Source organism: Haemaphysalis longicornis, unplaced genomic scaffold (genome assembly GCF_048455015.1).
Source record: "Haemaphysalis longicornis isolate Haplotype H1 unplaced genomic scaffold, Haemaphysalis longicornis Haplotype H1 scaffold_9, whole genome shotgun sequence".
In the NCBI taxonomy this organism is placed as follows: domain Eukaryota; kingdom Metazoa; phylum Arthropoda; class Arachnida; order Ixodida; family Ixodidae; genus Haemaphysalis; species Haemaphysalis longicornis.
Genome location: NW_027526460.1, coordinates 165632707 through 165656233, shown reverse-complemented (window position 1 = coordinate 165656233; position 23527 = coordinate 165632707). Strand labels below are relative to the sequence as shown.

The following is a 23527-nucleotide window of genomic DNA, read 5'->3' as shown; positions in this document are numbered from 1 at the left end:
AGAATGGGACGCTACGAACGCGCCTTATATCGTTGACTCATTCAAATTACTGCTGACGAGCGCTCTCTCGTCAGCAGTTGCCACAAGTGCAACAACATTAACGTAATGCAAACTACTTAACGTCGTGCGCCCCAGGAAATGCTCTGCATTTGATCGTGCCCCTCGCGGGGGGCATGTTTCACTGCGTCTTCTCTCGGTCGCGGGACCCGTGGCGCCATCTGGCGGAGGCACGGCAACACTCGTAGCACTTTGAAAAGATGCGGCGCCAGCCAGCTGTGTGTGTGCGTGCCGCACTTGTACAAATGGCGAGTGCTTTGGCTGTCCACAGAGCAAAGCATTCGTGCAAGTAAGCCGTTGCAGTCAGTCAGTCAGTCAGTCAGTTAGTTAACAACTCCGCAAGCATTTGTGTTTCTTGCTTTGTAAACAAAGCGAAACACGCAAGAATGACGAAATTTCCTTGACTCATTCAAACTACGTCAAGAAGCTGCTGATACAACGCATTCACTACCACCAACTCCCCAAACACTAAACGTTAACGCAATACCATGCAATACACCCACCCCCTATGCGACGCATTTACTTGAGTCCCCCTCGCGGGGAGACGGGCCCAATTTGTCGTTCGCGCGCGCTCCGGTCGCTAACATCTGTGGCATGATCGTGACGTCAACATCACGCGTTCGTGTAGTGGCACGATTTCGGTGCTATAACACTCTCTCGCGACGGGCATTGGATTGGATTCGTTTGCGTACGAGAACTCAGAGCTTCCGCTTTTCAGTTCCGCGGTGTCGGTTAAATGCAAGTATTGTTGCAAACATTTCAGGACTGGCTTGCTTTGGTTCAATGAGAGACACTGTATAGAACGGCTTCGTATAATTTCGGCCAGTAGGATTTATCGTTGAAATCGCAATCGTCACTATGAAACCGCCCATCACGCTAACCTTGAAGCCTTAAATTTAGGCCTGCGTACTGGTTCGTTCAATGCCAGTGCGTGCTTTTAATACCAATGACGCACATTTTTTAACGCACACATTGCTCAAATAGGCTGTATAACTAGGAAAAAAGGGAATGGCCATGCGACCCACTAGCTCATTTCCTGCAACAGAACCTATGATGTCATACCAGCCAGCTCTGCGATTGGCAGAGGCCGGCAGAAGCAAACACAAATTAGGCAGGCCGTATAAGCTTGCCGAACGAGCTATTTGCACTTAAATTCCCCCAAATTCCCACCCCTGCAAATGTCCCTGAGAGTGTGCACCAAGAAAACAGTTTTGTTTTCCTCCCAAAAGAAATTCAAGAAATTCGCTGGTTTTCAAGCAAACCAAAAGCACGGCGGGATGAAATGCATTTGGGAAGCACACTGGAGCAACGAACAGCCCAGTCAGTGAAAGGATTGATTTGATTGCAGGGTTTAACGCGCCGACGCAACGCAGGCGATGAGGCGCGCCGTAGTGGAGGGCTCCGGATTAATTTTGACCACCTGGGGATCTTTATCGTGCGCCGAAATCTCGAGTCAGTGAAAGGAAAAGCACACAGTGCACTTTTCATGTGAGGTTACAAGTCAAAGCTTCAGTGCAAGCTATCATGGCAGGCATAAAATGGGATCAGATTGATCATGAATTAAGGGATAAAGCTCTTGTAGTGTCACCGATTGACAGGATGCTCGAAAATGCAACTGACTACAACTGAAACCAAGGGTTAATTTCACAACCACCATGCGCAAAATTTTCCAGCCAGTTCTTCACATGAAAACTGCAAAATCAGGTATAAGGTGGCTCTGAGGTTCCTTCAACAGAAGATTGAAGGCACCCACCGCGGTGGCTCAGTGGCTAAGGCATTGCGCTGCTCAGCACGAGGACGCAGGTTCGATTTCCGGCCGCCGCGGCCGGCCCTCTGATGAAGGCGAGAAGGAAAAACGCCCACATGTACGAGATTATGGGGCACATTAGATACCCAGGTGCTCAAAATTAATCCGGAGCCCTCCACTGCGGAGCGCCTCATCACCTGCGTTGCGTCGGCGCGTTAAAGCCTACAATCGATCAACCAAAGGTACGCTGCACATAGGCAGCCAGAGAGCCAGGGGTAAGGATTTGGTGCCAGATTGCCGTTGCTGCCCACATCTGCCCTGTGCTCTGTTGGTGGCACTTGTTTAGCTGGCCACTATGATATGAAGTAGGATGTGGGATAATGGATTTTGTAACCAACATCTTTAAAGGGACCCTGCAACACTCTTCGTGCAGTGCAAGTAAACCTGCGCGAGGTTTAGATTAGACTTCCAGGAACACCCGAGCCAAATATTACACGTGCATATGAAGCGGTAAGCGCGCAAATCGCCATGAAAGACATGGAAAAACCAACCGTGCTCTCTTCAATTCTCCTCATTATGCACCCCTGGCATGGCCTCTGCGACGTCAATCGGGCCATGGCTGTCCTGACTGTCCTATTGGCTGTCGCTGGTCAACTTCATGGCTAAATTCTGGCATTTCCTGTGACGGTCAGCCGTCGTCGGCGCTGTGTATGAACCTCTTATATGCCTGAACCTGTTCGCATGCTTTTGGTGTGTCTTTTGTTTTGAGTGCGCGCGGAGTTTGAGTGACAAACTAAATATTCCACTTTCAACGAGCCCACTCGACAACAAACGTTTATTGCTCCAAAAACGCCCTACCAGCCTGAGCGCTCGCTTGCGAGCAGGCCATGCCTGCTTTTTTGTGGCACCAGACCGAAAATAAAGCCGTCCACGTTGTGGGGAAAAGGACGAAACTCCCCGGCCTGTGACATATCGAAGGCCGCCGAACAGAACGCCGCGCGCCGCCTCCCTCTCCGGGAGAGAGCGCGCCGCTTTCGTCGCGTTGTCCGCGGTTGAGTTGAGAGGGAACATTTATGCGCGATTTTTCATCGCGCGTAGTTCCGGTGATAGTGAACGGATTTTCACAATTCTTGTGGGAGGAGATTGCTGGGACAATAGACTTTACCCCAAAATACATTCCGAGTAGTCGATGGTAAGTGTTGCAGGGTCCCTTTAATGTTGCGTTTCTATGATGCATGTGCACATGCCTGGGTTAGGCAAACACAAGGCACACATTATGAGTGGACGAATAGGGAGACAGACAACTGAGGAGCTCAAGTTTTACATCTTCTAATTTCATAGGATATCTGAGAGATGCCTGTTAAGGTTCAAAGAAGATTGAAAGCGAACAAAATCAGTGGAAGCTATTTCTATACCAAGCCATTGCATTTGCAAGTGTTGGTCGCTAACTGCGACCAATTTATCCCCCCAAACTTCTTGATTTCATCTGCCCACCTAACTTTCTGCCGTTCCCTGCCACGCTTGCCTTCTCTAGGGATCCACTGTTACCCTGAATGACCAACGGTTACCTTGCCTTTGCATTACATGCCCTGCCCACGTCCATTTTCATTTCATTTCTACTAATATGTCCTTAACATGCGTTTGTTCCCTGACCCACACCGCTTTCTTCTTGTCCCTTAATGTTACACCTATCATCTTCCGTTCCATTTCTCACTGAGTCGTCCTCAATTTCAGTGGAACCCTCTTCGAAGTTTGAGCCTCGAAGTTTCTGCCCCGTAGGTGAGTATTGGTAAGACGCAGCTGTCATATACTTTCTTCTTCACGGACAATGGTAGGCTGCCATTCATTATCGGGGAATGCCTGCCAAATGCACCCCACCCCATTCTTACCCCCCTAATTATCTCTGCCTCATGGTTGGGATGTGGGGTCACAACTTGGCCTATTGATTGTAGGGCTCCTTATGAATTTTGACCACTTGGGGATTTTTAACGCGTACCGAAATCTCGTACACACAGGTGTTTTTGCTCTTCGCCTCCATCAGAAAAGCGGCCGCCACAGCCAGGAATCGAACCCATGCCCTTGTGCTCAGCAGCACGCCTTACACGATTCTACTCTGCTTGTCCAGTGCGGTAAGCATGCTTTGCAATTCGTCCCCCGAGTTACTCAGCAAGGCAACATCATCAGCAAATCTGAGATTACTGAGGTATTCTCCATTAACCCTTATGCCCACCTGTTCCCAATCCAATGTTCTGAATACTTGTAAACATGCTGCGAATAACCTTGGAGAGATTTTGTCTCCTTGTCTGACGCCCTTCCTAATAGGTACTTTACTGCTCTCTTTATGGAGGACGATGGTAGCTGTGGACCCATTGAGGCTATACTCTAGTATTCTAATGTAATGCTCGTCTACACCCCGATTCCGCAATGCCTGAATGACTGCTGAGGTTTCGACCGAGTCAAATGCTTTCTCATAATCTATAGGGGTTCAGTATACTCAGAGCACTTCTCTATCATCTGACTGGTTGTGTGAATATGGTCCATGGTTGAATTGCCTTTACGAAACCCTGCTTGTTCTTGAGGTTGACTGAAATCTAAGGTGGCAGAAATTCTGTTAGCGATTACCTTGGTAAGCACCTTGTAGACGACTGACAGTAAGCTGATCGGCCTGTAATTCTTCAAGTCCTTTATGTTACCTTTCTTATGGATTAGGATGATGTTCGCGTTCTTCCAAGATTCCGGTACACTCGCGGTCATTAGGCATTGCGTATACAGGTTTGCCATCTTTCAAGTACAATTTCTCCGCCACCCTTTAAGAGGTCTGCTGTTATCTGATCCTCACCAGGTGCTTTGCCCCCTTTCATTTCTTTCAAAGCCTTCCTTACTTCTTCTGTCGTTACTGGTGGGATGGCTATCTCCTCTGGACTACTTCCTTGTAAGATATTATCCTGGATGTCGCGGCTACTCTACAGATCTCTAGAGAACTCCTCGGCTACTGTAACTATTTTATCCCTATTTGCGATGACATTGCCTTGCTTGCCTTTAAGTGCGTACATCTGATTTTTCCCCATGTACCTTAGGCACTGAGCCACCGCGGTGGGTAGCTCGCAGAGTTTGCAGAACCAGATAGGTGGCTCATTCAATTTTGTGTGCACCTTCAAATCTCCTCCACAGGTGAAGATGTCCTTTGATTTTCTTTTTTCCCAAAATAAAGTTAGCTTTACTTGTTGACATGGTTGCAAAACACACATCTGGCACGCAGGCAGGTAACAGTTGAATCACAAATTGAAAACTGTTACAAAAGCACAAGTTTCAAGAAACAAGAAAGCCATTCCCCTCCCTAAGTAGGCATACCTGGGCGGAACTGGGTGCCACTCACCCAGAAAAGTATATTTTTCCTCACGCACTCACTCACACTCACGCTGACCACTCGTACTACATTCGCAGCCAGTCGCGCTCAAGCTCACCAGTCGCCAAAACCACTCGTCGTCTCAATTAATTAATTGTAGGGTTTAACGTGCCGACACAACTCAGGTGATGTGGTGCGCCATAGTGGAGGGCTCCGGATTAATTCTGACCACCTGGGGATCTTTAACGTGCGCCGAAATCTCGAGCACACGGGTGTTTTTGCTTTTTGCCTCCATCAGAAAAGGCCGGGAATCGAATCCACAACCGTGTGCTGAGCAGCGCAAACCACTCGTCTCGCCTCATCATGAAACCGAAGAGTATTGGTGCATTACGGCATCAGAAGGCCATCCAAATCACATTCTTATATCAACACACCATCAGAGAATTAATTCTAAGGTGCACAATATCGGCAGCTCAGCGACGACATATTTCCGAAGCTAGAAGCAATCCCGCCATTAACAACCGTCACAGCGAGTGGCTGCTGCGACGAATAGCCAAGAGCGAGTACAAGCACAACAGTGACGCTCACCGTGGCAAGCCCCGCAAATGGCGTGAACAGCGCGAGTGCCGAGCAAGGCTGACTGCACGTGGGACTCGCACTCACTCTCGCCAGTCCACAGCAATGGCAAGGCTCACACAGCACTCACTCATGAGTGGTGAGTGGGTGGTGTGCGAGGGCACTCGTGAGTGAGTTTGCCGACCTGCGCGTGTAGGCGTGCTATGAAACTAAGCGGACAAAGGTGCACACGGCAGCTCTGGCTCCAGTCACCTGCTTGAAGCCGACCTCCGTCTCTTGCTTCGATGCTGCTCAGTTGTTGCGAGTGCGGCAGACCTTTTGTCGTGGACAGTGTGACCCACACACCGTGCAGGACAAATACGGAGGGACGTGCAAACATTGGCGAGTGCATGCAGGCTGCCAGAGCCACCCTTAGGCCACAGGCCGATAACTGTTGGTTGTGGGATTTGGTTTCTGTCTTTTTCATCTGGTTTGAAGTGCAGAGCACTTTCGGGGCTCGTTTTATCGTAGCTCACCCCATGGGGTACCGTCGTCAAGGCGTCCCGCACAAGCTTTGAAAAACAAGCAATTTATATAGTTATAAGCGTTTGAAATTCGTAAACCGCTGGCACTTGTCATACATCTCCCCGTTGTTTAGCGCAAGCAAAACAGCAGGTACATTTGAGGAAAAATATACGTAATTACCCGCCAGCGCCCGTGTTCATTTAGTTAGGAACACTCGTTGGGTGGGTTTTTACAATCATAAGTGAAAAAAAGTGGCGGTGCCACGCCGGCACGTGTGGGAGGAAAAACAAGCAAAAAACAGAACAGAACTCCCGCTGGCTCAGTTTCAGGCAGGGGGCGCGCCAGCACTGTGAAAGTGGCAAATTTCAATTGCATTGGGTGGTAGCAGTGAGCGGATAACGGCGCTACAGCCCATTATGGCGAATAACTGCTCTGCACTTCCGACAGCTTTCACGTTGAGTGGAACGGCTTTAACTTTTTTTCATGCTGTGTTGTTTTCGGTTTCATATACCTATATTGGGGCTCTCCGAAGAAAATAAAATTCAGTTGCGAGTCGGTGCCTCGTTCATCCTCTTGCTTTTGGCCGTGCCTCTTCCGTCTGCGCTGTGGTTCAACAGGCAGAAGTTCGTCCAGAACATGCCTTGCAGGCTTGCGAAGGGGCTGGCTGTAACCTTTGTCGGGTTTCGCCCCTCTGAGCTTTCAACCTGCCTGTGGGGACCTGGTGTACAGAGCTCAGGTTGGGGTTTCTCATCGGTCGAGGTACCGTGACAAATTGCCACCACAGCTCTGCCCGTGTTTTTAATTGATGAAAACTTGCTGTTGGGCGACTTGGTTCATGATTCCAGAAAAAATTTCGCACAAACAATTCAACAGAAGACACAGAAGTCACGTCTTGCCTCTCTGTCTTGTGGTGAATTGTTTGCGCTCAATTTTTTCTCGTGCCTTTAAGGGGGCAGTTGGGTCTTTGGGGCCGAAAAACGGTAAAAAAAAGCCTTTTCTTAAAAATGGCATTTTTGGCCTCCAGGGCCATTTTTCTATCAGTCTGTAAATTTCCACATCAAAAGGCACCATATTTTGTTGTTATTATATTATTATAGCATTTTAAAGTGCATTCTACAGCTCAGTTAGCGCAAACTTCGATGGTGAAACAGCACTTTTCTTGCAATGCATAGCTAGAATTTCATCCTCAAATATCTTGGCACCCAGAGCAGGTACAACTTTAATTCTTTTCGCTTCTGATACCAAAATGTGTGGAGAATACAATGTTGGAAGCAAATTTTTCAAATGGAGGCTTTGGAAAATTAGTATTGTGTTCAATTGGCACCACCTGTGAGCCTTTTCTGGCAGAGCGCGGGAGAAGCGAATTTCCCTGTGTTGTAAAACGACCAAAAATAGCTGAATCAAAAAAGTTCTTCCTATGTTGTATTCTTTAGTCATTTGTCTGCCTAGCCACATGGTAATTGCCATTCTGTATGGAGTGGTTATTTTGTAACTGTGACCCAAAATAATGGCAATTAATCACTAATTAACTCAAAATATAATTAACTTACAAAAAATCTAATGGCAGATTTGAAATCAGCACAAAAGCTCTATAACGCAGTGCGGTTTCATTAAAATTGGCGGGTCAATAAAAAAAATAGCTCTAAGACCAGTCTGCCCCCTTAATGTCAGGGTGGGCCCGTAGTAATTGTTCAGATTTTTTATTTTACAAGCTGTTCAGTTTGTTTTTTTTTTAAATCAGGTCCTGTGTCAGACCATGTCTGCCACCAAGCACTTGTTCCCTTCTGCAAGGAGGTAACGCAGGAATGATCCTTCGCATGACTGATGCTCTGGTGCGAAGAATGAAGCCACACGTAAGATCCTTAGAGCTAAAACATGTGGCTACCACAATCAGCTCGAATTGTTCTTTGCAAGCGAAGTGGCAATGAGCAGCAAATCCACTTCAAGTTCCATTTGGGACGTATGATCGGGGTTCCAAGTGTGCCATAGATGAGGCTTTTCCCAGTCACTGTAGCCCAGATCATTTTCTGGGGCCTAGAGTAGAGCCACGGCAGCAAACGGACAAGAAAATGGGGTGTAGCACTAGCCCCGAGTAGAATTCTGCCCCTGTATCCTGCTTGCACTCAAGTGAGATGCGTGACTGCTTTCAACCAAGTGCCAATCCACATGTCAGTCGCATTGCTGGTAAATCCCAGGTACACTCCTGCATACACATCACATACAACCATAACATCACAAAGTACCTCCTCTGTGGCTGCATTGCCAACAGGCCCAACCCCAATCTCGACATCCACGACTTTGTGGCAGGCCTTTCTTATTGACAGGAAATTGTTCAATGCAGCTGCGCCTTCCCACGTTGCTTTTGACCGCTCGCACTGACATCAAATGTCCTGCTGCCTTCTCTTTCTGGCAGTGTCCATTTTTGTACACGATGTCACAAACTGCGCGAGACAGAACTCAGTGGCACCTGCACTGCAACAGTGCACTCAACACAAACTGTGGCTCAGAATTTGCACCCGAACTGTGCACAGGCCTATGTTTGCCCGCAACCTTTTCCCCAGTGTTCCAAATGATTCCTCGAAGCGCGTGCTCACTTTTGCCAATAAATTCACTCCCAGATGATGCCAGGGGAGCCTTTTCTCTTCTTCAATTGGACTACTATTCTTGGGATCTTGAGCCAACCTTTCCGGTGTTTCTACCTCTGCCTGGCCATTCTGGCATGCCCAACAATTCTGCCGCAATCAATTTGCCCTGAAGGTTGAGGAGGAAGAGGAGAGGTGGAAGGGAGCAGATCAACACAAACCCCTCACACAGCCAGAAGAATGCCACCTGGGAGAGCCGCCTTCTAACTGCCCTGGTCTGCAGGCGTCTGTCAAACACTTTCAACAGCGGGAGGTCGATATTACCTCCAAACTGAGGAGGGTGGAGGGAGCGGGCAGAGGAGGATTGCGAAGAGGAGGGCGGACAGTCACACCTACTAATCAAGGTGCGTTGTGGGTAAGAAAGTGCATGCACTTTGCCAACACAAATCTATCCCACAATCAGAGCAATGCAAACACCATCACGCTGCCAATTTCTGCACCACAGAGTGGCACTTGCGGCTGCCAAAAAAGCGGCAAGTTGTACCGCGCTTTTCTTAGAAGTGAACTACCAACCGACGACGGATGAGGAAATCCGGCATGAAAACCATAAAGGAAGTGTAAAAGTACCATTGGTGGTGTGAGAAGGTTTGTAGCAAAGCATGCTGGGATCACATGGCTCACACAGTTAGCCGGGATGCCAACTTTTCCCCAGTGTAGCGTTGATCCACTTCAATTTTGCACTGAAGGAGTCAGTTCACCCGAAACTTGCGACACAACAAAATTAGCTTCCTGCACACACCAAGCTGTCACCACTTCGTAACCACCGTTCTTAAAAGAGGCTCCCTTTTCCTCCAACTTGAGCAAATATTTTGCCTCCTGATGTGATCAGGTATTTTTTATGGCTCATTCAATGGTTTTACAGAAAAACACGTGACACATAAAATAGAAAGACCTGCTTAAAAGAATACAATCTTTTTGCTCATTTTTCAAGTTGAAAGCCGCACCCCAGTTTAAGCGGCTATGTAGCCATGACACAACTTCATTAAATTTGAGGGAACCAGCCTTCGGCACCTCACTCAGATCCACGCCAGCCATAAAATACACTTTTTAACTGAAAAAGGTGAAAGAAATATTAAAGAAGTCCCTAATATTGCGCTGCAGTAGCGTAACATGGCCAGAAGTGACATCATGTGGCCCAGAGCTGAAAGAATGTGCCAACCCATGTGCCAACCGTGCATCAGCATCCAAGCGATACGATCAGACGAAGCAGGAAGCCCTGCTACCACCGGCCAGTTGTGGTTCTTGGCAGTGGCTTAATAGACCTTTCCGGAAAGTTGCGCGCGCCCCCAAACGGCGGCCGCAAAGCAGCCTGGGAACTGTGAGCGCCGCAGCAGCCGCCGCCGCTGCCGCCCGGGCCGCTCTTCATGTAGCTCTACCGTGCCAAACCGTGCCGTGCGCGACAGCGCCTGTGGAGGGAGCATTTGTTGACGGTGCAGCTTCGGCGTTTAACATTGTGTGATGCATGCAGAACATCTGCTGTCCTGGACAGCTGACCCGCCGCGGTGGCTCAGTGGCTAAGGCTTTGCGCTGCTGAGCACGAGGTCGCGGGTTTGATTCCCGGTCGCAGCGGCCACTTTTCTGATGGAGGCGAAAAGCCAAAACGGCCGTGTATATGAGATTTCGGCGCACGTTAAAGATCCCCAGGTGGTCAAAATTAATCCGGAGCCCTCCACTACGGCGCGCCTCATCGCCTGCGTTGCGTCGGCGCGTTAAACCCCACAATCAATCAATCAAGTCCTGGACAGCTGTTTTCTTCACTGGCTTCTTTTTCAAACTTCAGCGTTCTTACCACCGCCGGCATTTCTTCAACAAACTGCTGCATTTTGGGGAGTTGCAGTGTGTATCCCGTCCATTCATGCTACACTATGTCTGCATTTGTTTCAAGTACTTGTGCCCAAGAGGTGGCGAGTCTTATTGTGCAATCCTAAGCTCTTTTGATGTTTTCGTCTGTGTGTAAATATGAAAATAGAAATGTTTATTTCAGTCGAAAAAAAGACACGTACACTTTTAATTACTCCGTTAGAAAAACTAACCAATACCGACTAAAAGGTAAAACTGTTCAGAGGGCGCTAATACAAAACACGCATAGTTGACATTTTGCTTAATTATCAATTGAGAAGTGGTTCATGTGTGAAGTTGCTCAGGTAGCAACAAATTTTCCGTATCCGGTTTGGCTTGTCAGCCATCGCATTTGGGAAAACATACCACGGTATTCTCAAGTTCTTCACTTCTCGAATAACTCGCTCAACGTGTCTCCATAGGTTGGCGATTTGCCGTGTGCGTGTTTCCTCCGTTACTGTCAGTTGACGCCGACCATTTAACATGGGGGGTCTGTTCAATTTGACGCCAAGTTCACGGAGCTCATCTTCGATCAAGAATCCTGGGTCAGCTATGACGAGCTGTCTCCTTTGTTTTCTCACAGGAAGTATACCACACCTTAAAAGTGGGAAATAATAATTCCACAATGAGCGACCGAAAAGAAATAGTCGAAATGCTGAACTCACTACAGCAGAAACTCCGTTACTCCAATGCCGCAGGAAACGGGCTGCAGGCAGTCGCTGTCGTTGGAGAAACCGCATCGTTGCCTGCTGGAGTGAAAATATTGCTTTATGCCCTGTTACGCCGTTTGTGCTAAAATTCATTACAAAACGGGCGTTGATTACGCTGAGCTGACAGGGGTATCTCGACAGTGCTGCATATCACTAGTTCGTCTCGGATGCCTGGAAGCGGATGCCTGGAATTTACGTTATAATGCTGGGCGTACCTGTCTTTACCGGAGGACACCTCTCGTAGAAGACCCGGTGTGGAAAAATGGTCGCATACGGTCCATGTAACATTTGCGTCTGCTCGCGTTGAAATGGGCTCCACATATCCTGTGATGTTCGGACGGCTCCCACAAAGCGAATCGGCCATCACGACCCTGGCGATTTATCTGGCGAACTTATTTTTAAGTTTCTTGTCCTTCGGAAACTTGTGCAATGAAACATGCCGGTCTCGTAGCGTATTGTTGTCCCATCCGATCATACAGCACGTTTTTCCGCCTCCTGCAGCTTCCTTGGCGCCATATCGTCAGTATCGCGTGAACTACAAACGCTAAGGCAGGTCGTAAACGAGTGTAGCTTTACACACGCGGAAATGCATCACAAATAACGTGTGCACACGATATGAGCTTCTTCGTTTTCCCACTCAGCTCCCCGCGGGCTGCCGGAGGCAAGAGCTGGTTATTGTATTTTTCTCTGGGAGCTCAAGTGCACATTTGTTTTTTATTTCTTCGTGTTGAGGAATTTCTATTTTCCCGCGGGCAGCAAGAAGCACGAAGACGCTTTTCAACTGCCAGCAGCTAGCAGACGACGTTGCTAGCAGACGACAAAAGGTTCTCATGCGGTGCAGGCAGCTTCAGAAGGATGCGGAGTTTATTTCTTATTTTGGGTTCTATGGTTTAAAGATGATTTAATTGATGCGCAACATAACTTTGCAAGCCCATCCTTTCGCGCTACTTAAACTTGGTCCTTTGACGGACGCCGCGAACGCGGCGCGCGGCGCGACCACCCCGTCGGCGCTCGCCCCGCGCGCGCACGCAGTTCCCATGACGCCTTGCGCGCGCCCGCCAGGGGAAGGAGCGGCGCTGCAGTTTCTGGAAAGGTCTATTCTGGAGGCCACCAATTGCACAAACAGGATTCTGTGATGTCACAGAGGCTCCCAGCATTGGCAAGCAACTGGGGAGTCGCCAGCGCTGCATCCCTTTTCCCTGGATGAGTTTCTGATCAAACACTTTTCTGGGACAGAGCAGCCTTTCTAAAGATAGCCCTTCCTAACGTGGAAAAGATAGCCCTAACGTGGAAAACTGTTGGTACATAATCTAGGCAAAAAAAGACAAGGACGTCAGCGCAGTCCTTGCCATGCACGTCTGCCTTTCTTTGCGCTGTTTTGCCTAGATTACATCCCAGGGGCATTTCACAGCCCAAAACTCGCCCAGCAGAGGGTGCCGAGCTGTCCCCTCACCTGCCCCCCGTCGAGGTGGACGTGCACGGGCAGGAGGGCCGGGGCCTGCTTGCTGGCAATGGGGCTCCCTGAGAGCGACAGCAGCACCTCCCCCTGGCGGGCCGCACGCGCCGACGCCGGCGGCCGCTTCCTGCAAGGGACAAGGGGTGTCCTCAGTTCGAGCCTTGCTCCACTCCGCTTCACACCTACACCATCCCCTCCCATCACCCCTGGCACACCCACCACTCCCATCAGATACAAGCGCCGTGGGTCATCAGGAAGCTCGAGATGTGCTCCACCCAAGCTGCTACTCCGAGGCACAGTGAGATCCTCACAAGTGCTGTGGGTTAGATGTCGTCTCGCCTGCAAAGCTGGATTTTCCCACACCACGAAAGAGGACCTACCGTAAAGTTCCCAGGGAACGCCCACCCCCGAAACATTGCCTACCCCCCCTTTAGGGGTGAAGTATTCGATCTACTAAGAGACCCCAAAGGTATGAACGTGAATCATTCATTCATGTGCTCATGCAGTCACTTATTTGCCCTTTCCACACTTGAGCTGAATGTTTGTCCATCTTATACTTCTTCCTGATATCTCCGCAGTTTCGGTTGGCGGTGCAGCCACTTTTGTCGTTTTTCCCACATGACCTGAAAGATTGCCCATCCCGTATTTTTCACTTGATATCTCTGTACTTTGGGTATGCGTCCGTTTGGAACTTTACGTTATCACTAACACTGCTCCCGATATAATCGTCCATAACCGCAAATCGGGGTGACAAGCCTGTGTCAGGCGATGATCCTAACAAAGAAGTGGGTTTGCAGCGGGTCTCTTCCTGGTTAGTTACACCCCTGTGACACGCGCACTTTCAATCGCGATTGAGTCGATCCGGATCGAGCTCAATCCGGATCGGGCGCTGCTACACGGCAGTTTCAATCGCGATCGAGCTCGATCCCGTTTGAACTCAGTCCTGGTTTCTCAAGCACAATTGAGGCTGCCAAGTGCGATCGAACGAAAGCGGCGATACTCTCGTCCCCGCTCAGTAATGGCACAGAAGGTGAAACTTCAGCTAACGCCACAAATGGTGTCAAATAACTGGCTAATAAGCGTGTGGTAACATTTACATAGTTACGACCACATGAAGTTACCAGACGCCGACCGCAAGCACATTGTTAGTGCCATCTGGCGTACACGAGTGCAACCGGTGCAAATTCTTGATCGCAATTGAAACGTGCCGTGTAGCAGCAGCAGTGCGTCGAGCGCGCTCGAAAACTCGATCTCGATTCACTTCAATCGCAACTGAAAGGGCCCGTGTGGCAGGGGTACAAGGTGCAACGTGTCCCCTACTCAAAGTGTGCTCTCCACCTCCCTGGCTTCCTCCTCGCCTTCATTTACTCCACACAGCACAGGCGCTGAAAATGTCTCACGTTTGCATTCCCCCCCCCCCCCCCTCCCTGTTTTTTCAGATAGCAGAAAGAAAGCTCTGCACGCACACCTTTTCCGCCTGCCACTGCTTCTTGCCACCTTCAATCTGTCCGTCCCAACAACAGGCATCCTTGACATTTGAAGAACCACAGCTATTGTGATTCCATAGGACATACTCCGTAGAACACACCGGTATTGGGGATTCCCCTTCGAAGAAACTGGTAAAAACAAGATTTGCCCCGACAGCTTTTTACACTCATCGTCCACACTGTCAGGCCAGTGAAGGACAGGTCAAGACATACCTACAAACATTTTTTTTCCTTTACAGCCAGGAATGTGTATGCCACATTAGGCTCCCTCCAGTTGCATCTACAGACATGCAGAGACAACAATGAATTCGGAGTAGGCACATTTCACAAATCTCCTTTTCGCTGTGAGGTTTGTGGACTCTTAGCTCAAAACTAACAAGACTGGCTACGGGAAAAAGACAATGCTGAATTCGTGTTTTATTTTTTGTTTTCCCGCATTAGGCACCGAGACAAAGATCGACCACTGAGATACGAGAAGCAGTAAAGACGCTTTCCACATCAAGATTATTATAGTGACGATGCTGCAGTGTCCAATAGTGTGGTCTCGTCTTACATAACGCCTTCATTTCCGCTATCATCAGTTCTTTCACCTTTAGCCTTTTCCTTAGTGTAGCCGTTGATAACCCTCTCAGCTCCATTGTAGCCCAAAAAGATGTTTCTTAACAATAACATTTCACAACATTTCTTAACATTTCACAAATCTCCATTTCGCTGTGAGGTTTGTGGACTCTTAGCTCAAAACTCCCCCCTCCCCCCTCCCCAAAAATGAATATTAAAAATTTTTGAATTCCAATCTTACATGACTCCGTTAGTGCCATAATGAGCGAATACTGGAAACAATTATCACTGTGGTTCCTTCAGGTCAGCACTGTGGTTTTTAAGTCGTATGACTCAACAGAAGACAAGAGGCTTCACAACAGCAGCAGTCACGCTTGTCGGTGGCTGTGATGGTCAGCAGCCACCAAATGCGCAAACAAGCCATGTGATGTCCCAAGAGCCTGGTGAGAAAGTGAATAGCAAGTCCCCACTCTTAATCTGTTTTCTTTGATAGTATCGGTCTCAGTTGTGGGAAGTTTGGAGTCATTGTAACATATTGGGTCAGTGTCTGTTCAATGAGTAAAACTTGTGCTGCTTTGTCTCCACAGCGCCTCTGAGCCACTTGTGCAGAGCAGCAACCCTGGCAGCAGCTGCATCGCTGCACAACACCACCACCACGGTTGGACCAAAGCAGTCCAACGCTTCACAGTCTGCAAGGGCAGGAGTGATGTGATGATCTCGCCTGCCCTTTGAACTCTTGCTCAACCAGTAATGCGCTGACATGCGAAAAAGTTTCCATAAATGTGGTAACCAATAAAAACGGCTTACGACCGCTTTACTCCCTCAAGCGAAATTTGTGCGTAGCCCCAACTGCAGTCTTCTCGGTCACAGTGCATAGCTGCTGCGTCTCAGGAAGTGGTCGTGTGATCAGCAAACAAACAGTGCTGCACGCTACCCTGCCGTTATCTCGCGGTGCGTTGCTGCCATCGAGCATGTTGCAAACTGTTTGAATTCCCAGCGCAAGCGTCACAAGGTTCGCATGAGCCATGCATTGAGGAGGATGCGAAGCACATCCACCGGCTGCCTCATCCGCTGTTCAGCGCTCAGTCCCGAGTGCTGCAGTGCGCTGAGGCAGCACTCAGTCGTCGGTTCTCTCGACTGGAGCGATGGTAAGCCTCTGTGTCAGCGGCGAGAACTGCGTCTCAGGAAGTGAACGCATCATCGCCGAGCACACGAAGGCACACACTGCTACGGCACCATCTCACAGCACCTCACCACCACCCAGCATGTCTCCCTGCCTCCCCTTCACACTTGTGCCAAGCCCTCAACACACTGCCCTCCCCCTCAGACTTCCACCACACTTTCCACTGCCGTTTTCTTTCAGCCTTTGGTGTTACGACGCCGATGTCAAACTACAGTAGCGGCTGCCAAAGTGCTGTGCACTAAAAGGAGAGGGGTGCTCGGGAGTTCAATTGACCACAAACACAGCAAAGCTACTACTGGGCAGTGAAGTGAAGTGTAGCGTTGAAAGAGGCCCACGGGTTTATTAAGAACACCCGTGGATCTCCAAAAAATCCTAACGCACAAGAATTTTGTGTTTGGGCTTCTACTTAAAGGGGCCGGGAAGACAAAACACAAGTTTGGTTCATTCGAACGATTGCCTCGTTAGAATCATACCGACACCACTTTTTATCGTAAACTTAGCTCAAATAAGCTGCGTAATAAGGGAAAAAGGGAATGGCCATGCGACCCACTAGCTCATTTCCCGCAACAAAACCTACAATCCCATACCAGCCAGCTCTGTGATTGGTGTAGGCCAGCAAAAGCAAACACAAATTAGGGCAGGGCGTATAAGCTTGCCGAACGAGCTATTTGCACTACAATTTAGGCACAGTCTTTTTATAGCAGTAAGAGTCGTGGGGTGAACAATTAAAGTTATCAATGAACACGTAAACACCGAAGCAGTTAGTGCAGTACTTTGCCGGCTGACACTGCCTAACACAGCTGTCGGATGCCTTGGACTTGCCTGACATTTTTTGTCAAGTCATAACTTTTGTTTTGGGAAACGTCAAGTCATAACTTTTGTTTTGGGAAACGATTAGTATGAACCCCAATAAAAATACGGCAGGTATAGGAGTGCGGTGCCAACACGGGCACTCCAGTGGTATTTCAGCGCCATCTATGCAAGTGGGCGATAAACAAGACACCCAAACGGCCACCTGTGAGATTGTAGCAGCCCTGGTGGGCAGGCCATCTTTAGTTTAAGGCCCTGCACTGGATACGTCATTGCCGATGTCATGAAAACACACGATTTAGCAGGAGAATTGAAATTTTGGCTTAAAATGTTGAATTTCTCAGTGAATAAAGCACTGTTTGCTGCCGGACAAGAGCTGAGGGCACCATCAAATGCTAAATCTTTTGAATAAAACAAACTTGTATTAAGTCTGCACGGGCCCTTTAAAGAAAAACTGCTGCTGCAGCTAGGAATCAACTTGAAGCTTCGTGCTCAGGAGCGCAATGTATGCTCTTTCTTGCTGCCGAGATGGAAGTCAACCATGCGTCCTCATGGTTCTCAAAGCGAACCTGCGTGGTGCCAACTTCAAGACCGAGTTTTTCCCCCTTCTCCCATGCTCAAAATGTCTGACTGGGTACGAACAGCTTCCGTCCCTCTTCTCTTCTCCAGCAAGGAGTTGTCACTCCTGCCCGGCCCTAAGGGCAGGATGGCTGAACAGAAAGAACCTCTGGTGACCAGTCATTGCAGACTCGTCACCGTGAGGCGGCTCTTTTTTGCCAGCCTCAATGGGAGACGTGGCATGCACAGGGCGTATATAACAGCGCTGGGTGCAGGCGGCTGCGACTGCTCCATGCCTCCCGGGCTGCCCGCGACACACTTTGTGTTTGTCTCGTACAAGCTGTGTTCGAGTGATTCCATAATGTTGACGCCGGCTGCGTGAAGAGAGAGGCTGTTCCGTTCATCGGTGTCCACATGCACCTACGAGCGAGTAAGAGTTGGTCGTGGCTCAAAGCCTGCAAAGGGAGCGCTGCAGTAGCAGTGCTGTGTCCCACTGAGCTCAAAAGCATTACCCTGACATCGAGCTGTGCTTCGTGCAACGTCTGACAGCCTACCTGTTGTCGGCAGAGACCCAGCTGCCGTGTTCTGGTAGCGGCCACAGATTGGTAAGGTATGGGAGAGCGCCTTCCCCTTCAGCCACTTGCTGATAGATGTCTCCCAACTAACAATGCACTCACTGCTACGCCGTCGTTGTACATCAACCGTCATGTGCGCAAATACGCAATTTCTCCGGAAGCATTTTCTGGCTTTTGTACTGAACAATCCTGCCGTGGGCAAGGTGCAGGCATACCTGTGACGATGTCCATATTTGTAGCCTATTGTGCGGCAGCATAGGCATTTCGTGCGTCGTGTCACTTTCTTCGTAACCGCAGCTCCATTCTCCGCTGGTGATGTGCAGTTCTCGAGCACAAATAGAGGGTCACCACACAATGTCACTTCGATTATTCATATTTGCTCACCACACGGCCGAGAATCAGGTGGTAATAGCGCAGACAACCGACAGAGGGATCATTTTTTCTGCGAGATGTGGACGCTGTGGGAATGCTCAATTATTCCTGCATTCCTCCAAAGTAGTCCCGCTCTCGCGACGGGTGTCGCGGTGCACATGAGCGGCGGGAGGAGAGACACGGCTGTTTCGTTTTCCCGTGCGCCGTGTAGCTCGCGGAGGCGCGCTGCTGTCCGTCGAGGGAGCGAAGGAAGTGGGGGGTGGTGTTGTCTTCTGTTTTCCGCCAAAAAACCCGAGGGGACGCTCTCTCGGGTCGTGACCACCGAAGGAGGCAGGAGGAGGCCACCCCCGCTCCGTCGACCAGGGTCCCTTTGTTCTTTGTTGAAGCATTCCCAGCCCGGGTAAGCCTGACCGATTTTTCTATTTTTATGTACGCGTAATCAGAGTTATCCAGTGTGTTTTGTATGTTTTAGTTAGTCTATAAATGTGTTTGGTAGAGTCCGGATCTTCGTTTTCGCCTGAACCCACCGTGGCCGCTGTCCAGCGCACCGCGGGTTGGGATCGCTATCTTTCTCGCGTGGGAGCCGCTAGGCGAAGCCCGCTTGCCAGGCTGAGCGAGTACCCCATAACGCGCACGCAGGCACGGCAAGTACTGTTATGCTGGTTTTCAGTGTTGTGAAGAGAAGAGATCGCCCACTAAACTTTCATGCGAATACCATCTATGACGCAGCCTCCGTCCTTCCAGCCCTACCCTGCCTCCCCCTGGTATATTTGCATTCGCAGCACCCTCACCTATCGATACAATCTTGTGTACTGAACCGATCCCTTTACATAGGCATGCTCCATTAGACGACGCAAGACATCGTTCAATCAGGCAACCCCAGGCATCAGTCCAGCAAGATTCCCACAGAACATTAGGTGCATTTAGGCCACCGACTATTAAATATGTTTGGATTGCAATCGTTTCCAGGCTAGAAGGAAGGCTGAGGTTCTGACACGACATTATTCTGAGTAACAGTCACTAGACAGCTGGAAAAGTAGGTGCAGCCATCTATCCTTGTTAAACATGATGCATTTATTCGCAAAATTTCTTCGTTTAGAGTTTGGGTATGTCTCTTTGAGACACACAATATTAAGTGTTCCAGGACAATTTCAATTATGTCACGTTGGTGCCTCCCAAGTTCCAGTGTACAACACTTCGTACCATTGTGAATGCTTGAAGGAGGATTGTGTTGTGAGAAGATGTTTCAATCTACACCATTGAGTCTGTATTAGGGCCGGTGACCCAGAGAACTGGCTGTACTTTTTTTTTCCATGGCCAGCAGCACTACTCTGCCTGCTCCTTCAACATCCGAGATGCAGCCTGATGCGCCAAGCATGCTGCCACCCCAGCACAGTAATGCTGATAACATCATGAAGTTTCATACAAATATATACCAGGGGGAATTCAGGCGCTACTGCAAGCATTGTGTCATCTACCTGGTACGAACATTTCACGTGCTCGAGGCATAGCTCGCCAACAAGTTTAAAAGTTGCCTGTGACTGCAGAGAAACAACAAGAGACGGAGACAAGGTCATTAAAAGCTGTTTCATCAATAAACATAAGGAGCTCCGAAAGATTAATTTGTGGGGCATTACTAAAAAGTTTCATGAAGGCCAGCTAAAAAAAAAAGTCACCCTTCAAGGGCGAAAAAATGCCATGTGGTGGCTAGCCGGGCCAAGTAGGAGAGGAACGCTTCCAGCAGCCGTGGTAGGCGTGCAATCACGGCAGCAGCCGATTTCCCCCCAGTATACAGAGGCCTCGCAACAACGCAGCACGTTTGAACTGCGACGGGACTGAAGTGGTGGGGGCAGGAAGACACGGCCACAGAGCGACCTTGTGCGCTCACCGGATGTCGAACTTGGGCGTGACCACGGGCAGGCTGCGCCGGGCGGCCCGCGTCCTGGCCAGCGGGGTGTGGAAGCCGTGGCTGGCCGTGCTGGCCTTGCGCGCCACCTTGGCCGGCTTGGCGCTGCTGCTGCTGCCCGACCCCAGCGGCGACGCTTTCTTCTTCGCAACCACCTGCCGGGGAGGAGGCACGCAGGGCCAGAGTTCTTCCATATACACCGGTAGCGAAACGCCGCTTCAAAACACGGGCGGCATGGGCTTTCCTGTTTTGTTGAAGCCGAGGGGAAACTACTGGCACAGCACCTACTTAGGGGCAAATGCTGGACTGGGCTAAACATTCACCTCATAACACCACTTTACAAAACAAAGCTTGGTTTTGAAATTAGGAAACAGACATTAGGGCAGGACATGCCTTTTGAAACAATTTCTTTTACTTTTAGGTGAACTCCGTGAAACTTGTCAGCCTTCCTGCCTTTTTCCCACTGATTGCAAATATGCCATTATTTTTTGAGTCAGTCAGTTAGCTACTAAGATAATTAGAAATGGGTGTTCTTGGAGGAACAGTAGACAAAACAGTGTTAGCCGTAAAGCTGTAATTTTTATATTTTCCAATACAGTCGAATCCCGCTACAACGAAATTGACGGGACGTGCGAAAAATTTCGTTGAAGCGAAAATTCGTTGAGGCGAAATCTGCCCCAACACACCACGGAAAGGCCAGAAAAATAGCCCCGTGCGTTTCCGCAACATTGGCAGCATAATACAATGTTTAGAAAAAGGAGTGACGCGCAATAACTCATGTTTATTCGGATAACAAACATACCAATGGTTATCTGTTTTTTTCACCACCCAAAGAACGCGTTACGGAGGGGGGTGAAAATATGCAGGCGCAAAACGTATCGCTGTACAACAAGGCGTGTCCACCGAGCTGATTACTTGCAGATAGCTGCTAGGCCGTGGGAAGCCCCCCTCTCGCTTGTGGCAGGAGCAGTGCCGTTATCTTATCCTCTGACAGGGCACGGCAGCTACTGACCTTGGCAGGCAAGACGGGCGCGCTTGCATTTAACACGACCGCGCGCTCGCGACTAAGATAGGATGACTAGGCTTCAAGGCCAAACGCGCAAACATGATTTTCGCTCTTGGCTATGAAGAATGGTAGAAGGAAAACGGCAAGGACAGCTGCTCACAACGCATACATGACGGCACCGCGCCAGCAGCGGAGCACATTCATGCAATTTCAACTGGATACGGATTGGCTGTAGCTCTGGGGCTCCGCCTTGGCGACGCGGGCCTGCGCCTCGTGTAAAGACGGCCAGCCACATCGTTATCACCATCAAGCAATGGCGTGCGCCTATGAGTTATTTTTTGTTTTGTTTTGGGTGGCGGTGTGGTCGCAACGCGCATTTTCGGTGAAACTAAGCGTCCTGAATGTATAAAAAGTTACAGATAGCTGGCACTATGCTTATTTTATTGTAAAATAATTGTTCAAACCCAGCCCAAATCATCGAAAATTTCGTTGAAGCGAAAGCAAGCCTGACAAATGGTTCGTTGTGGCGAGGACTTCGTTGCATTGACTTCTATGGCTAGCTGACGGGGAATTGGAAATATTTCGTTGAAGCGGAAATTTCGTTGAAGCGGCGTTCGACTGTACTATGAACCCTGGTGAGTGCAATAAGAGAATCAGTTTTTTAATGCACCACTTGGAACTAATTTTACAGCTCATTAAACTTTCGTGTTTGAAATGGGCATTCGAAATGGTTCCTTGCCATTGGTGCCATCAAAACTCATTCTCTTATAGCACTCACCAGGGTTCATAGTAATGGAAAATACAAAAATTACAGCTTTACGGCTAACACTGTTTTGTCTACAGTTCCTCCAAGAACGACTAATTATCTCTAGTTATCTTGGTCACTAACTGACTGACTCAAAAAATGATCTCATATTTGAAATCAGTGGAAAAAAGGCAGGAAGACCGGCAAGTTTCACAGAGTTTACCCGAAAATGAAAAGAAATCGTTTTAAGAGCAGTACTCCTTACTTGTGTCTCCTCGGTTTTCTTTTTGACTTACAGCAGCAGCCACGAACACTTGAGTGCGACTTCAACTTTCTGCCAACAGATGACAGGCTAGTCAACTTGCCCCATACCTGCCCCTGGTCACCCCCAGTGTAGGCTAGAATACGGTCAAGGAGCCAGTGGAAAAAAAAAGGAATTCAAAGCTGATCCCTGAAAGGTGAAAATATTTCTCCCTTCAGACACTCCTAACTTTGCTCTCAGACAGGTAGGACTACGATGTGAGCTGCAGCACATACTCACTCACTTGTGTACAACTGAGCAACACCGTGCTTTAGCTGCATTTATCCATCAACTATCAGACAAAGGCTATTGCAAATGATTACAGCATGCTAATTTCCATGACTGTTTAGGAACACACGCTGCACACCAAACCAAACATCACAAGTGGCATCAGGACCATACACCACACACGACACCATTTATGGCCAGGTCACGGAAATTAGAGCTAGTGCTGGTAACTAAAAGCTCCACAGCACAGGGGAGCTTTTGTAATGAAGGCAAAATAATCCGCAGGAAAATAAACTTTTTATTATTGTGGAAGAAAGAAGTGCGTGATAGTTGTGTGATCCGCATGTGCGTTTAGTCCTAGAAAAGCGTTCTCGAGCTGCTTAACTCATCGCGTGATTTTTAGTCACCACAGCCACATTCTGCCTTGTTGTGAATAGGGTTGTTCGTTTTCAGGTTTTATCATTTTTAGAAATCGGAGGATAAAAATTGGGTGCTATATTTCGAACTGATATTCGGAAAGAAATTGGGTGTTTTTGTGAAGCCATTCAGAAATTTGGGTTTTTTGGGGTTAAATCAATAGATGTACTAAGTTTATTTGAATACACTCCATTTATTTTAGAGGGAATCACGAGCTTTTAAACTCTAACGCGTTAAAATTGGTGCTTATTTCACGCTGGTAATCGAGGGGACTTAAGTGTTCTCTGGAAAACGCTCTCCGAAATTTGGCATTTGCTTGTAAATGACTACATAATGACAGCAAATAGCATTGATAACTTGTGACAAACGAAACATTGCATTCACGAAGAGCTGGTCATCGATTGTTCCCTCATCCTTGTTTACACACATTATTGTGATCTGCTTGCGCAACTAGCTGGTCTTCGTTCGAGGCCTGTCTGATCGCAGAACATATCTCAACTGGGA

The 23527-nt window shown here is 48.8% G+C and overlaps 1 protein-coding gene across 1 annotated transcript in view; it reads right to left on the bottom strand.

Annotated features, from left to right (window-relative positions):
* LOC144152968 (uncharacterized) overlaps positions 1-23527 on the bottom strand; it is a 77653-nt gene that overhangs the window by 11662 nt on the left and 42464 nt on the right. The window contains exons 7-8 of the mRNA XM_077684570.1: positions 20309-20481; positions 12875-13004 (exon numbers count right to left, since the gene is read on the bottom strand). Coding sequence (XP_077540696.1) covers positions 12875-13004; positions 20309-20481 — 303 coding nt within the window. The remainder of the gene's footprint in view (positions 1-12874; positions 13005-20308; positions 20482-23527) is intronic.